This window comes from Varanus komodoensis, unplaced genomic scaffold, assembly GCF_004798865.1.
Source record: "Varanus komodoensis strain SLA01 unplaced genomic scaffold, ASM479886v1 scaffold11, whole genome shotgun sequence".
Classification (NCBI taxonomy): Eukaryota; Metazoa; Chordata; class Lepidosauria; order Squamata; family Varanidae; genus Varanus; species Varanus komodoensis.
In genome coordinates, this window is record NW_025335317.1 from 33438230 (window position 1) to 33454595 (window position 16366).

General features: G+C 43.0%; 1 protein-coding gene across 1 annotated transcript in view; it reads right to left on the reverse strand.

Moving 5' to 3' along the window:
* The window catches only part of CACNA1G (calcium voltage-gated channel subunit alpha1 G), a 385442-nt gene that overhangs the window by 89440 nt on the left and 279636 nt on the right, over positions 1 to 16366 (reverse strand). The window contains exons 14-17 of the mRNA XM_044420034.1: positions 11917 to 11985; positions 7342 to 7435; positions 6494 to 6678; positions 5854 to 6300 (exon numbers count right to left, since the gene is read on the reverse strand). Coding sequence (XP_044275969.1) covers positions 5854 to 6300; positions 6494 to 6678; positions 7342 to 7435; positions 11917 to 11985 — 795 coding nt within the window. The remainder of the gene's footprint in view (positions 1 to 5853; positions 6301 to 6493; positions 6679 to 7341; positions 7436 to 11916; positions 11986 to 16366) is intronic.

The window sequence follows — 16366 nt, forward strand, 5'->3', positions numbered from 1 at the left end:
TGAAGTCCTAGCTAGAAGGCTTCCCTCAGGACATACAGTCATATCTGCAGCTTGGTCCAGATAATTTTGTAATCTGTATGGGTTCCAAAGACATGTATTATTCAGTGCATTGCTTGGTATTTATCTTCAGGCTTTGTAGTTAAATCAAAATGTGCCAGCAGCCCAGAATGCCCCTTTATATGTTTTTAGTCCAATTTTAATGACAGAGATATTTTGGGTTTGTGTAATTGTTTCAAGCAAGGCATTCAAAGTGTAAATGAGAGAAGCAAAAGGGGTCGGTGTGTCCACTTTCCTGCTCCCGTTTCTATTCAGTCTGTCCTGCAAGAGATGGCAACATGACTTGGCCATGCATCTGCTGACACAGGAAGCTCTAAGCAACTCAGGAGAGGAATATCTGGCTGAACAAGGCGCCTTCCCTTATAGAAACCCTGCTGATCCTTGAGATCTTCCAAGGAGTTCTTCTCAAGTGCACTATGACCAGTTGTGTGCCATCAGGTAGCAATGTTTAAGAGGGTCCTTTTGGTGGTGGCACCCTCTACATTCCTCCCACCATGCAGGGGTGGTGGAAACTTTAAACAACCTGTTGAAGGCATTCTCGTTTACAAAGGCTTCCCCTGATTTGTAATGGACTATGACACTGCTGCATTTTATTAATGCCAGTTGTTATGCTGTGCACTATCTACTTATTCTTTTCTATTGGTTTAATATTGTGTTATATATGCATTGTGAACCATGGGCAGCATGATCTAATGTGGCTGCTTGCAACCCTCTGGGCTCAGAGAATTACAGACCCCCTCTTGAGGATGGGAGGATTGCAGAGACAAAAGTCCCCTCCATGTTCCTCCCATCGTACAAAAGACTTGGATGGTTGACTTTGGCCATCTAAATATTTTGTCCCCGAGTGTGAGGACAACAGGCTGAGTCACCACTAGGATTATGAGCATCATGGTGGAGATCTTTCCTCCCTCTGAACTCCCCAGAATGTCGCAAGGTTGGTTTCTTGGCTGTGGAGCCACAGCCTCCAGGGTTCTTTCCATGCCAGCTGTGAAGGCAGAGGAGAAGGAACATATTCTGAAGCTGGAATCCCAGCTCCAACCTTGGAGCATGTTTCTGAGGTTGGATCAGGATCTTTGATTCTCCTGTGGCTATCTAGACTCTGTCTACTGGCCACAGAATCAAGCCTTTAGAGAATTTAGGCAACCCAGCCTATAGAAGTAGTCTCAACAAAGAAAATTGCTTATGCTTAATTTCTTTGAGTACAAACTGAGACAAAAGAATTAACATGTAAGTATGGTCCTTTAAAAAGAGAGAAAATGTTAGGCTGGCTCAGAGGAAGTTGGTACACATTCATATTCTTGTCTTTTTTTTTTAAAGAGTCCTTCTAACTCAACTCATGAAATTCTTCCTCTGTCTCTGTAAAGGACAGAGATGCAAGCTTGCTTACAATCAGCCTGATTGCTTTGAGAGTTCACATTATGTTCAAAGTGATGGCTCAATTATGTTATTCAAACCACATCTACTTCAGAAGACACACCTGGGTGGTATGAATAAAGATGTGAAAGAAGAAAACACTGTAGCAAATAGTAAACAATATGAGGAGAATCGGCAATCTTGAAATGCAAGCAAGGTCCCTATAGATCCAGATGTGGATATATGTACCCAAGAGCAACATTTGATGGATGAAACTTATGCTTTTTCCTTTTGATTTCAGCTGGTGTTGTGCTTAAAAATGACAGCACAGTCTTTAAAAAAACTCTTTGGGGATTCCATAGTATTGATATTAATTGATGTGGAGCTTTCAGCGCAACTAATGTACATTTAAGTCCCATAAAAAGAGCAATGGCAGACCCCCCCCCCCCGCCCCAATGCAGAACCCTCTAACTGTGGAAAAGAAGGGAATAGTTGGGAAGTCAAAGGAAAAAAGTTGCCATTATTTTAACTTTCCAAGGTTAAAGCTGAAGCTACCAAACAAATTGCAGAGTTTTGCAAAAACAAATACCTCAGTATTCTTCTGTGGGTCTGATTTATTTAAAGCAGTATTTTTTGTATAACTTTGAATTCAAGAACTCAATGCCAGAATTCTCACTGATTTAATGGTGGGAAGGGGATCCCCACAAACCCCTAGTTTAAATCTTTAATGAGATGCACTATAACAGAATTGGCACAGGTCCATAAGATGGATAGGTTCTAGAAAAAATCTCCAAAAAAACACAATCCTTTTGTTCCATCCCAGTATCTTTCTGTTGCTCCTTGTGCCACAGGGTTCCTAGTCCTAGTGTTCTTCAGCATACTTTTTAATGATTTAGATGATGAAGTACAATGAGTGGTAATTTATTTGCAGATGATACAAAACCGGGTGGAAACACCCTGGAAGACAGAATGAAGATCCAGGGTGATCATGATAAGCTTCAACAATAGGCTGAAAACATTGAGATTCAATAGGGACAAATGTCAAATTCTCCACCTGGAAAAAGAAACCAAATGCATCAATACAAGATGGGGAATATGTGGAACTGACAAAGAAAAAGATTTTGGAGTTATTGCGGACAACAGGCTAAATATGAGACAACAACGCAATGCAGATGCAAAATGGGTGAATTCTATTTTGGGACGCATTAACATAGCATTACATCCAAATAACAGGAAGTAACAGTTCCCCTATAATCTTCACTAGTCCAACCTTATCTAGAATACTGTGTCCATTTCTGGGCATCAAGATTTAAGAAAGATGCAGAAAAATTAGAAAGGGTCCAGAGAAGGGCAACAAAAATGATCCAAGCTTTGGAAACATTGTCCTGTGAGGAGAGACTAAGAGAATTGACATGTTCAGCCTTGAGAAGAGAGGACTGAGGGGAGACACAATATTCCTTTTATAAGTACCTCAAAGGCTGTCACAAAGAGGAAGGTCACTGCTCTCTTCTTGCTGTAGGACGCAGAAGAATCGATTCAAGTTGTGACAACCCAGATTTGGGCTAGATATCAGGAAAAGTTTCCCCACTGTCAGAGCAATACGACAGTGGAACCAGCTGCCTGGAGAGGCAGTGGGCTCTCCCTCACTAGAGACATTCAGAAAGAGACTGGACAGCCACCTGAGTGGGATGCTGTAACTTGGAGTCCTGCACCAGCAGTGGGTTGGAACTGGATGGCCTTCTTGGCCCCTTCTAACCCTACTATTCTGTGATTCTATGTTCCTACTGCTGCACCTGCCACAGGCTGTATAACCCTTCACAAATGTGGCTTGCAATGGTGAGTCAAACCGGCGGTTTAGTTCCAAGATAACTAAAATGCAATTTGGCTGCAGTGCTCCAGCATGTGAATCAAACCCACTGGCAACTGTTTCCTTGTCTGCAGTGGCAGCATCATTACCAGTCTGAGTAATACCAACTACACTATCAACACGGAGAGCCCTCCTGGACCAGACCAGCATAAGGCAAATTGTAACATGGAAAAACCCGTGGATGAACACTGCTGTGCTCAACTAAGCACAGTGTTAACTGCAGGAAAGCAATTCATGTGCATATTTATTGTCATGTTAACAGGAGCTGAGCAGGAAGCACCAGCCACTTTGGGATTACAGGAACAAAGAATTAAACCATCCCCGCCACACCGTCCCCCATGACAGGTCAGACTTCCTCTCAGTTCTTACTTGCCTAACTGAAACACAGAAGTTAATTGCATTCACACAATTAAAGTAATGTCTAGATCCTCAAGCAAACCTGTGTGTGGGTGTAGAGTTTAAGGCATGAGGTTGCTGAGCTGGAGTTCACTGGCATGTCCTACATAATTTTATTAAGTCTTAATTGTAACTTAGGTTGGTTAATTAACCAGAAACAAGAATTGTCTCATATGTGGTGTCATGCAGTGGTTGGATCCATCTGTGAACCTGTTGCTCTCTCGTGACTGAATCTCATTTGTGTCTGTTAATTGACTGGTGCATCGCATTTTTGCTTTGTATATATGTGCATTCATGCTGTAACCTCATCTTGCAAAATACTCACCCCCACCCACTGTACCTATGCATGTGCATGGATTATCTGTCTGTCTGTCTGTCTGTCTGTCTCCCTGAACACGCACACACTTTCACAGCCTACTTCACATATATTGAAGTAGGTTCTTGCAATTAATAAAAAAAAAAAAACCCCTCATGCCACAATCAATTTGCTAGTTTTAGGGAGCCACAAGACTTGTAATTTATCAGCTGCATGCTAATACAGCTTCTCTTGTCGAAGGTGTTCCTAAGAGATGCAGATGTTAATGTCATGTCTTCCACCTGTACTGTGGAAAGGAGTTCCAGTCCCAAGAGTCCCCGAGTGCCCCTCCAGGAGCCGGGCTGCACAAGGAAGGATGTCTACAGGTTTTTATTTGATTAGTCACATTCTGCATCTTCTGGGTGCCCAGGGGCCTTGTTCCTTCCTAATGGATGCCCTGTGTAATCTCTCTGCCTGCCTTTGATGGAGTGAGACGGGAGGTGCCTGTCAGCTTACAGTTCATTTCTTTGCAATCAGCTGCGTGTGCTCTGTGCTGCTGCACTACACTGGAATTTACGTAAGCCTGGCTGTCATGTCCCAGTGCAGATTACAGGTATTTCACTGGCAAGCGGAAACACAGGGAGGGCATAATCTCAGTTGTCTAAACAGCTCCAAAATGCTGTTGATTCTTCTCTGGCTTTACTCCCACCCATTGCTTTCAACTCATATTTTCTAAGCAGGCCTTCCCTAGTCTAGGAATAAGCAAAATTAAAGTGCTGCCTCTCCATATTGAAATTAATGCAAAAACTAATGTTGTTCCATGAGACTCACAGGCCAATTCCTGCTCTGCGACAGGAATCTGCAGTGGGTTGTAGTAGCAGAAACTGCGCATGTGAATTTGAGGGCCATCTTTGCAGAAAGTCACATCTCTTTCTAGGTTTCTGCTAACTGCACATGATGAACAGCAGAAGGCAATCCACTTGCTCCGGTTGTGCTTGCCATAGTTTGGCAAGCTATGCGGCAAGACCCATGGAGTTCTGGAACTCTCTTGACCTGCTTGGCCTGCAGGATGGGAAGGTGGGGAAAGGAGACCAGTGGCAGGTGTCAGCTATCCATGCTCCCTGCAACCTCATGCACCATCATGGGCAGGGATGGGTTGTGAAGGAGAACAGCACGGCTGGCCCTACTAATAGGGAAAGCGAGGCGGCTGCCTCGAGGTGGAGACTAAGGGGCTGTGCGCAGCGGCAAGGTGCTGGAGGACGGCGCTGTGCCTCCAGAGCCAGCCTGCTCAGGCGCGAGGGTGGGTGTGTTCCCAATGTCCCTGCTGAAATAAGATTACACTCAATGGCCGGTCTCTGAATTACAGGTCTGCTCCTGCATTTGGGATGCAGTGTGGGGAAGTGCTATCCTATTCCTCACTGCAAGCGCTGAAATCCTGGGCAAGAGCTGAGAATAAAAGACGCCCACAGCAGCCTGACAAGGCAAGCTCTCCGCCAGCCCCACTCATCCCTGAGTTCACCAGGCACTAAGGTGAAGGGGTGGCTGGGACCTGCGAGATCACTGCATGGGCTGGTGAAACAGAGCCTTTCTGGATTCCCGCACCTTCTGCCCTGCAGCAGAAATGAGGAAGGAGTGGGTATTTAATTCCTTCATTAATGTACTTACTGTATTTATACCTTGCCTTTTTTCCTTCCCAGGAACACAAGGTGGCTTACACAATTCTCTTCCTCCTCTCAATGTTATTCTCACAATAAGAATAATCCACCATAATTCTCACAATCCGCCATACTGCACACATGCACCATTGCTCCATTTTATGTTCATTTAAACATACAAGATTGAGAGCCGAGAAACGGGACAATCTGGCCTGCTTGCCGTCACGTACCAAGTTTCCCTCGTCATCCGGATCATCACATTCAGGAAGTGGATCCTCCAAGTGCAGCTGTTGGATCAGGACTCGGGAGGCCGTTTTACCGTTGCAGTCTTGGCGCTCTGATGCAGAGCTGTGGCTACTGTGGATGCTGCTGGTCCGGTACAGTGAAGGCACCTGCAGGGTATCTTGGAAGTCAAAGGAGCCCTTGGTTTCCAGGGACTCCATGCGGTGAGGTATAGAGCCATTGATGCTCCCGGTCCTGCTGGACTGCTCTTCCTCAGAGCTTTCCCCCTCCTCCGAACTCTGCTTCCCATCCCCTGACAGAAGCGACTTGCGCTCTCCGCTTTGGTTGCGGCGCTTCAAGCTGGGAGCCCGCCCGATGCTGTTCCAGCTCGACCGACGGCTGTTCCAGCTGCTTCCTGCGCTCCAAGGGCTGTGTGGAGAGCTCCGAATGCTCATCTGAGGTGAAGCAGACATAAACATGAAAAAGTCACCGTAGGGCCATAAACAATCACTCATTCATCAAGGCCTCCAGACATGGCGCCAAGGGCATCAGCTCAAAATGCAGGGCATCCTCTGGCAGGTCTGTCACACAGAAACAACCACAAAGGCCGGAAAAAGCAGAGTATGAGAAGACAGCCAGCCTACATACCGGGGATTTGAGATCATATGCATTAGGATCCATGGAGATGCTGCTAGCTCTTCGGGAATCGTAGCCCTGAGCCACTTCTCCATACATGGCACTTTTTGGCATGGGCATAGGCGTGGCAGCAGTGTGAATGATGAGTGGAGGGGTCAAGCTCTTCTTTAGCTCTGGGTGGTCACAAAGAGCCATCACTGAGAAAAACAAGGCACACTTAGTCATACCCTTTAGGGAGATACACCTGAATTTCATCAGGCCAAGACTATGGCTGACTTTGCCCTGAACTTCTATTTTCCGTGATGTTTTCCTCATTCTTCTACCCTTCTAATGTGACTGCCTCAAATTTCACTTTGCTGTGATTTGTCTACAGGCATTTTTCTACACATGAATTACACATAGCAGCACTCTGCTTGTCCCATTCCCATTTAGAGATATCATTCTCATTTAGACCCAGTCCAATTTCAGCACAAGTCCTTCAAGGACACCCTCAAAAATAAGGATGCCTGCCTGAGCACAATCAGGTCCCGCGGTATCCATCTTTTCTCTTGCCGCTTGAATCAGGGAGGAGATTGACCCAAACCCCATATTGTCACCAGCTGATGAGCCATAAGTCATATTTAAAGCCTTTTACAGTTTGAAAAATCCCCTTAAACATTATTGTTGCAGGGTTGCTCCAATAAGGACCGTTCTTGTCAAGATATTTTGTTCCCTCATTTTGTCTCATTCTCTTGAATCAAATCACTTTAAGTGTGGCTGCCCTGGAGTCAGATGTTCAGGAGAAGCAAAATCCAGCATTCATACTCAAGTGGAAGAATACTTTTTCTTGAAGCAGCAAAAAAATCAACATTGTTACTTACAGGCAGAATTCGAAAAGTTTTTCTTAAGTCCACAGTCTTCTTCCAAACTACGGGGGAAAAGTTCCCCCTCAGAATCGGACTTAGTAGCATCACCCTGGAGCAAAACAAAGCACTTTAGTAAGCAGGATGATAGAGTCACGTTAGCTCAAAGTCCCCCTTCTGCATAAAAGGACTCCTTGCCCCCACAACCAAGATCATCACTGTTCCACTGAAATTGTTACCACAATGGGACACCACCTTCCACAGAATGAAGCATGCACATACTTATACCGCATCTATTTCACTATGCGGTAGCCAAGCCCGGTGCCCTCCAGATGTGCTGCACTGCAACACTCATTATGTCCAGCTGGCATGATGGGAACTGTAGTCCAACCTATCTGGAGGAACAGCTGAAGGCCAAGGGCAGAGAGGCCACAGGATTCCCAAGCAACTGAAGACTTGAGTGAGGCAGTAACAAAATGCTGGATTGTCCCATCCCTCTGGAATCTCTGGTGGGAGCACAGCTCAGTCCTGTCCTGGAGGGGGAAAAAAAGGCTCTCCCACAAATTACCTTCCTCCTTAAGGCATCTTCATCCCAGAGACCCACCACTGTTTCTGCTGAAATGCAGGTACAATAGCCCCGATTTGAATCAGGAACCTGAGATTGTATCTTGGTGATTATCCTGGGTGATGGAACTATGAGGGAATGTATTGAATGTATTGATAGAAGAACAGACACTCCAGCCCATTGGACAACCTCGAATCAGACTGGTATGATAAATTTTTATAGAGAACAAATTCATTTATCTGAATGCCTTGAAGGAGTACGATCTATTCTGTCTAGTTAATCACAGGTTTGAATAAATGGGAATGTCATCCTACAGCACTGATTCAGGCTTTCTGACTATGAAATCAGATGATTTGGATCACTTGGCTGTAGATAATGGAGTTTTACCACACTGGGAAGCCTTTTCTAATGAATTAGAATGCTACTAGCTGATAAAAGCTTTCCCTATTAGGAAGTTAGCCTAGAGCCTCTTTAATTCTATATTAAATAATTCACTTGTTCATTAGCCTCTGCCATTTCCTTCACTGACAGGTTTCTTAGAACAGGCTTCATTAACAAAGTTCCCTCAACACCTTCCTCTTTGGTCCTTTGATCTAATTCACTGGCACATGTGGTGTTGGTGTTGATAGGAAAGTATTAACGCTGAATGAAATAACTAAATAGTTAAGTCAGGAATGATGTATTTCAGAATGATTCCAGTTTGATTTCCTGAAGAAATCATAATTCTAGCAAAGAATAGCCCCCACTGAATTTGACCTGGTTAAGGAAAGAAGAGAATGCAGTGCTAAGAGAGAAGCCAAGCCAAACTGTACTGTAGCTAGAACGTGAGGAAAGTAAGACAACAAACAAGTCCAACAAAGTCTACTTTGCTATACTAAGAAGCATCGGCTCCCCTGATGACATTTGGTGCTTGGGCAAAACATGAAAAGCAGAACAGGCACAAGGAAGGGAGGGTAATTTGCGACTGCAGACTTCTGGAAATAATTGGCAGTTTTGCCTGATTAAAAGAGTGCAGGGCCACTTCATCAACATAAATGACCTTTATCTTCTCCAATTAAGTGTGTGTTTGTTTACCTATGTAGATGAGCATATCTACATAATTGTATTTCTCTCCAATCAAGCTGTGGTGTTTTTTCACAAATGCGTCTTCATCAGAGAATTCATAAATATGAAATTCTGTGCCTTCATATCGGTACCAGTTCCACATGACCTCAGGTCTGCTCAGAGCAGAGACATTCAATCAGCTGTTTTCATGGTGGGTGACTGTAAAGGGAGGTATCTCTAGAGGGTTTACTCAGTTAAGATGGACTTGAACTGATGAGATGTTGTGACACAGCATCAAGCTGACTTTCCTCTTCTGGGAAGTTTGTCGGCAGGCATGCTACAAATTGCATGCTTCCTGTAGGGGAATGATTAAGCCGGGCTAGAGCAGTGTTCCATTAATCTCTGCAATTAATGGATTAATTAATTAGTAGTTTGGACAGGGCCATATTTTTCCAGAAAATAAGTGATGTAAAAGAGACAAGGATAAAGGAATGTTTCTTACTAGATGAAATGCCTATTAGTTTAAGTATAGAAGCATCTCAATTTTTCATGATCAACTAAAAAGTTACACCAAAATAATTTGATTTAACAGAAGACATGACCTTTATCTCTTTTGTATCTCTTAAGATATAACCATGTAAAATCTTAACTGAACCTGTTCCTTGTGACATGATGCCCAGTACTAACAGCACTGTGGCAAAAAGCTTCATTCAGACAATGCACTCAAGACCAGTTGCCCATTAACAAAAGGTTATCTTATTTAGTAAATATAAATTGCTATCTTAATTAATTACCCCCTCAAAGACCACCAACATTTATGTGCTTCAAAATCCATATGGACAGAGTATGAGGAGCTGGACTTAAGAGTGAGAAACTGAAGCAGCTGAATGGTTATCTTGTGTAGTTTATGATGACCCTGATGGAAGGCAACCTTTAGCCAGCCCTTCCTGCCATTCCAGCTTGGCACTAGAGAACCTCAAGCAAGTGAGAGAAATTACTGGGTGGATCTGTGCCTATATGGAGTTGCTGAACATGCCAATGCAGTAGATAAACAGTGCCAAGTGTCCCCTGCAAGTAACCATTTCAGCACAAATGTTTGCAGCCAAAGTACTATGCATGTGACAAATACTCAGCAGCAGAGGTTAAATAAATTAGCTACTCATTAAAAAAGTGAAGTGGACTAAAAACCTTGAAATAACATTGCAGTGTGCAGAACTGGAATCAGGTATGCTTTTTATGACTTAGTTTGTGTTCCTAGAAAGTGTTTTAATTGTTAGGAAGTACTCAGGCTGATTTTTTCTAAATATATGTATTTCAGGTGCATGTGTATCCTCCAGTATTTATATATAATCTCGAATACGCAGAAAGAACCAGTGGGGTGGAGGGGAGATATTTTTAATTTCTAGCTGAACAGCACCAAACCCCATCTTTTCCTGAGGATAAAGCATCTGTGCCATAGCACACACCAGCACTCTCTTCACTATTATAAGCACTAATTTTAGCTGCAGGCAAGCATCATCCACCAGGGCTCCCATAGAAGTTATTACCTGTTTTTGAATTCCTAGTTTGCCTTTCTGGATAAAAATGGCATTACATGAGCAATTGTAAACTTCTTTCTTTCTTTCTTTCTTTCTTTCTTTCTTTCTTTCTTTCTTTCTTTCTTGGTAGAACCAAGAGTACTTTGAATGTGGCACATGGTTACAACATCAACATCCTTTCATCTAAATAAAAGCCACTGCTTTCGATATTGAATGGACGTAGAGAAAAATGGGAAGAATAGGCCCAAGGTAGGAAGGAAGCGTTGGTGCCACACACGGCAGTAATGCAATGCACATGATTTTAAAGGTAAATAGCAAGGTGCAGAGTTTCCCGATATTAGCATTTGAAATACTCAGTTTTGTAAAAGTATGTTTATTATTTTACATTTAAAGAGGCTACAGAATATTGTTAGCATTTAAGTCTACCAATACTTCACAAACGTACATAGGAGTGAGCTGGGTGTGCAGGGAGGGAGCATTAACGTCTGTTCCAATCTCTCCCACGTATCCCAGGCCTGAGAATTTCACCAGGGGGTTACAGTGGTATGCTCAGGCCCTCTGAACAAAACTGCCGATCTTTTCTTTTTTAAAAGGACATGAGCATTAATTGCAGCAGCCTCAATTCTAGTATCCAATTTCCAGGACAGAGTGCTCTCACACATCCACAAAGTATGCTTGATTTTAGGTCTCCTCTGTCTTTGATGGGTTTCTCTCTCTTTCTCTCTCTCAATAACAGGGAACTAGACCTGACATGAACAGGGTTAAGGGATTGTTTGTAGGCCATGGGGTGCAATAAAGAAAATGTCTTGGAAATCAATATGGAACTTATTTGCTCAGAATTCCCTTTAGGCAAGTGGGCAATTTTTCAGTAATCTGGGCCTAATCTATTACTCCCTTGCCACTGGTGGTATAAAAAAATTAGCAAGTTGAAGTAATAATCCGCAGCTTCCATGAATCAGAAAGATAAACCTATATTGATAAGAGCAATTGGTGCTTACATTAAATGCAGGCAATCTCCAGTAGTCCTGGCTCAGCCAAATTCTGGCAATATAAGAAAGCCACAGGCAGCGTGGTGCGGATGCCTAGCTATGACTTGGAGAGCCCTGGGCCAGGCAGGCAGCTTGACTGTTATGTATGCCGCCCCGCCCCCCCAAACTTCGCCCCCCTGTTGGTGGGGACAGGACACAGAGACATCTGTAAAGATGATGTTCACAGGCAAGAATCGAGAACAGGTTCCCAGTTATTAGGAAAGCTCTGTTAATTCCCTCAAAGGAGGAAGAGACTTAAAATCAAAGCCAACTTTATGAGGACGACAACAACTTCAAAACCAAACAGCTACCATGATGAGAACGGTGGCTATGATGTGACTGTTCACCACAAAGAGAGGAAGAGGAAGAGACAACTATCAGACAATGCTTGGGGTGTTCATGCCAAGATCTTACGTACCACTGACGAGTCGACAGGCAGCTGAATACAGCTTAACTGCCTACTCGCGGCTTCCCGCTTGGTGATTTCCTGAAGTAGAAATGAGGAAGGAGGGGTGGGAAGGGGGCAGGGAGGGAGGGAAGGTTTTACACATTTCAACATCAAAATTGAGAGAGGATCAAGGGAAAAGATATAGATATAAAAGGATGAAAACAAGAAGGGGAAAGCTGGAGAAAAGGAATGCACCCATTGGGGTCAATTTCAGTGCATGGACAAGCAGTGGAACAGGCCCCTCTCTGGGCTTCGGTCATCCGATGCTCCTGCTGCAGCTCTGTGCAAGCAACAGGCCGCTCAAGCTGCTGAACAGCCCCTTATGGAAGCATAATCCTTACCTTTAAATTTAGGGCGCTGACAGATTTATTAACAAAGTATTAGTGAAGTATTAGAAGGAAGCAGTCATATATGTTTTATTGCTCTCTCACACAGGATCCAAAATGTTTCACAAACAGCAACCTCCCTTCTCTCCCACTTTATATGACAAACCACTTTTATAACTCAAACAGTTTAGAGAGGTAGTTTTTGGTCTGGCATGGTGTGTCTGCTGTCTGAAGAAAAAGAAAGTTAAAAAAAATCCTGCTGGGCATATTGGTGCAGTGGGCATGCCTAAACTAGTTCACTGGGCCTTGGCTGCATTCAATTCTGTTGTTAAAGTTCCCTTAAGAAAATATGTAGGTCCCAATAAAACAAGTGGGAGTGCATAGCACTGGGCCAACATTTGAGTTAAGACCAAATAAAGCAAGTTTAAAGCTGGACATCTCCAATACGGAAGGGAAATATGTGTCTGTTGGAGTGCAGTCCCCCTCCTGCACCACCATTGACTATACTAGCTAGGGCTGATCGGAGCTGCAATCCAACGAAATCTGAAGTACTCAAGTTGCGCATCTTGAACTACAACGTTAACTCCAGTGCTGTCACATTTAGATGGTTTCCAGCTTACATGTCCAGTAAGGGTGAAGTGAATGGCCTGAGGTGCAGCCCTGTTCAGTCACAGAAAAAGGCCCACAATCCTCAGCATATTCCAGCCAGCTATGTTGGAGATTGTGGCCTTTTTTCTTTATATACTTGCACAGAACTGTGCTCCTAGAGAGTTTTTCTGTTCCATTTCACACTAAATGCCTATTTGACACGTTAAAAACCTGTTTTCTTATTTAAAACATTTATTGGCTGCCTTTCAGGGCAGGAACCCTCAGAATGAGGGATACTACAGTCAAACTCACAGAAAAAATACAGCAATAAAACCAGCACACATTCTGTAGAACAACACACACCAGCTTAAGACAAAACCTATAACACACAATTGTAACAGGAAACCCTGTTTGATAAAACACAGTCAGAGGAAAGAGAAAGTAAACAAATGTTCAGGGCTTTCCTAAAAGCCTGCGATGATGGGGCCTAAAGGACCCCCTCTTGTGACAATCCATTCTAGAGTCATGGGGCCACTGCAGAAAAGGCCCTCTCTTGTGCACTCACCCACCTAATTGCCCTCCAAGATGGCCAAATGAGAACTAGCATCATATGGTGGCTCAGTCTGTGCTCAGCTTCTTGTGACAAGTGCATGACAGAAAGGGAAAGCCAATTCCTTCAGCGTTCTGCAGCGACTTCCCAACGCTCCTGAGCTTGAAAGTGCAGGTGGAGCTGCAAAGGTACCTGCTTCCTGGTCATTCAAAGAGGTGTGCCAGAGGGAAGGACTGATCTTTGCATTATGTCTTTTCACTGAAAGTGACAGAATTGCCATTCAAAGACCACAGAAAACAGTAACACTCTGTTAGCTTCTGTTTACTTGGGGCATGTTCTTGAGACTAAAATATGAGAACCTGTTAGATGTTTAGCTTTATTTTACAGTATACTCCTGCTATATTAGGCTATCTTGTTGGTAGAAATGTGTTCTGTTTAGTAGCATGTGTTATACTTGGGCCGGGGATAGGGCATTTCAATGTTGTATTTAAAAATGATTGTCAAAATGAAATAAAAATACCCTGTGGGCAAAATATCCAGTTCCTAGCAGAATACATGATAAGTTCATTCAGTTTCATATTCAAATGAGAACTGGAATGTTTTTCTACAATTCTGGAAATTGAGAATCAAATTTCGATCCCCACTTCTTATTGAACAGATTTGATTACTCTGGCTGCACCTCAAGTTTCCATCTGCACAATGAGGGCAAAAATAGTTCGGAACATCAAAGCTGGTTATGCTGCTTGTTAATTCAGCCACATGTTGCTGTTGTACAAAGTATTCATATTATTTTCAGTGTGTTGCTGCAAACACTTAACTTTTTCTCGCCTGCCATTGTTAGTGATGGATTCAACAGGGTGTGTGTGTGTGTGAGAGAGAGAGAGAGAAAGAATGAATTTCTAGGTAAGCCCAAACCATTTGAAATCATCACTAGTTAAAATATGGATCAAAACAAAACAGTTATGTCTCTGGAAGCACAATGAGAGGGGCTAGATGATCACATCTCAACTTAATAAGCTGCGGTATGTATTCGGTTTTTTTGCTGGTGTATGCACTTCCTTTACCCCCCTCTCCTTTTGAGCCAATATTCAAACGAGCTTCCCATTTTGTCCATTTGGAGAAACTTTTGCTTACATTCTTGGAATAAGCCAAGAGATCAAACCAATGGTGAAGTTGGGTTAACTTGACTGGTTCTGAATCTGCTGACCACAGTTTCTGAGTTTGGATGAAAGACTTCCCGGATGGTTTTCAACTTCCACAAAGGGAGGAGCAAAAGGGATGCATGTAAGAACTAAGATTTCATATCTCAGCATATTAAAGCAAGGTATGTTTATCTGAATGTGAACATAACAGGTACTTCATCAAACTCTCTTGCAGAAACACATGGATAAGCTAGGAATACCAAAACTGTACCATCAGGAATGCAGTCTAATGGATGTTTACACTGAAAAAGTCATACAACTCCCAGCATTTCCCAAGCAGCAATGCTTGAAGTTTTAGGATTTCTTTTTGCCCACACATGCCTAAGATTATGCGCTGAGTTTTAAAGGATAACTACATGAACTGTGGTTAAATTATGTGAAATGTGCTTTAAGCCCAAGACATGACCAAGAACATTCCAGAGCTATCACTAGATGATCACTGAAATAAATTATCATTTTTTTTGCTTCTGTTTTGGAGTTAGTTATAACAGACTAGTTAGCCACAGCCTGACAATCAATTTCGATGTTCAATATTTACACAAAAGTCTAGGAAAAGTTGCCAGTCCCTGCTGTCCTTACTCACAGGGTAACTTCTGGTAGGGGACAAGAAGTTAGAAGAATAACCCAACATTCAAGAGGGACAGAAGAGGAGGTAGCCTCTAAGGATTACCAGAGACAACCATCAAAACTGTAGGGTACATGAAAGTATTAATAATGGGAGAACAGGTTTCATATATTGGTATGAAGTCCCTTCATCACTGATGGATCATTCTCATCAAAAGCCAATGTCTCTTTTTTGGATAAATCTCCCAGGGCAGAGACTTTGGAGCTCACACAGCCAGTAACCCTGCATTTCCAGGTCTATCAAACATAGTCTTCCTCACACTCCTCATCTGGCGCACCTTATAACTGCTGCAAGTTGAGACACAAAATTTCCAAATGAGAATGACTCTCAGACCACACATTGCAATCAAAGCCCAGTCATATTGCAGGACATGTGCAATGTCTGAATCTCTTGTATTTAACAAAGGGGGTGTGTGTGTAAGAGCATCCTCATTGGTTTATATGCATGACTGCTGCTTAGCAACCAAAAGGTCCTGCTCGGTCTGGCACTAAAACTAAACAAGTGTTTCCAGAGTTGAAAAAAGGCACTTGATGATCACAAAGCTAAAACCATCTGTGGCACTAGAAGCAGCGCTTGGAGGCAAAGTAGGTGGGGAGAAGGTACGAGCTCAAGGAACAAAACTGTCTTTGGGTTGTGCGATAGGCAAAAATATAACACTACTTTTTCTTTTCTTCTTATGGAAAGATTTCTTTGTGTATGATGCATATTAAAAGGAAGGTACAACCCCATGCAATTTAAATGCACATTAATTTTGGAACAAAGATTTAAAAAGAGCAATAAATGCTAAATCTGTATACATTGACATAGTTTAGGGATAGGAAACTTGTGGTCCTCCAGATATTGTTGGTCTACAACTTCCATTATCCCTGACCACTGGCCATAGTGTCAGGGACTGGTGAAAGGTGTAGTCCAGCAACAACTGAAAGGCCATACTCCCCAGTCAAGTTAGATATTTGACGAGTTTGGCTGATTCATATCAAGGGATGTTATATAACCACACAAAGCTAAACACATTATGTTCTGTATATCTGATTCAAATGTAGGGGTACTATTATCATTCCAGGCTGCTAATAACAAAACAGAAGACTGAACATGAAATAGATTGACTCTATAATGGAAGCCACAGCCT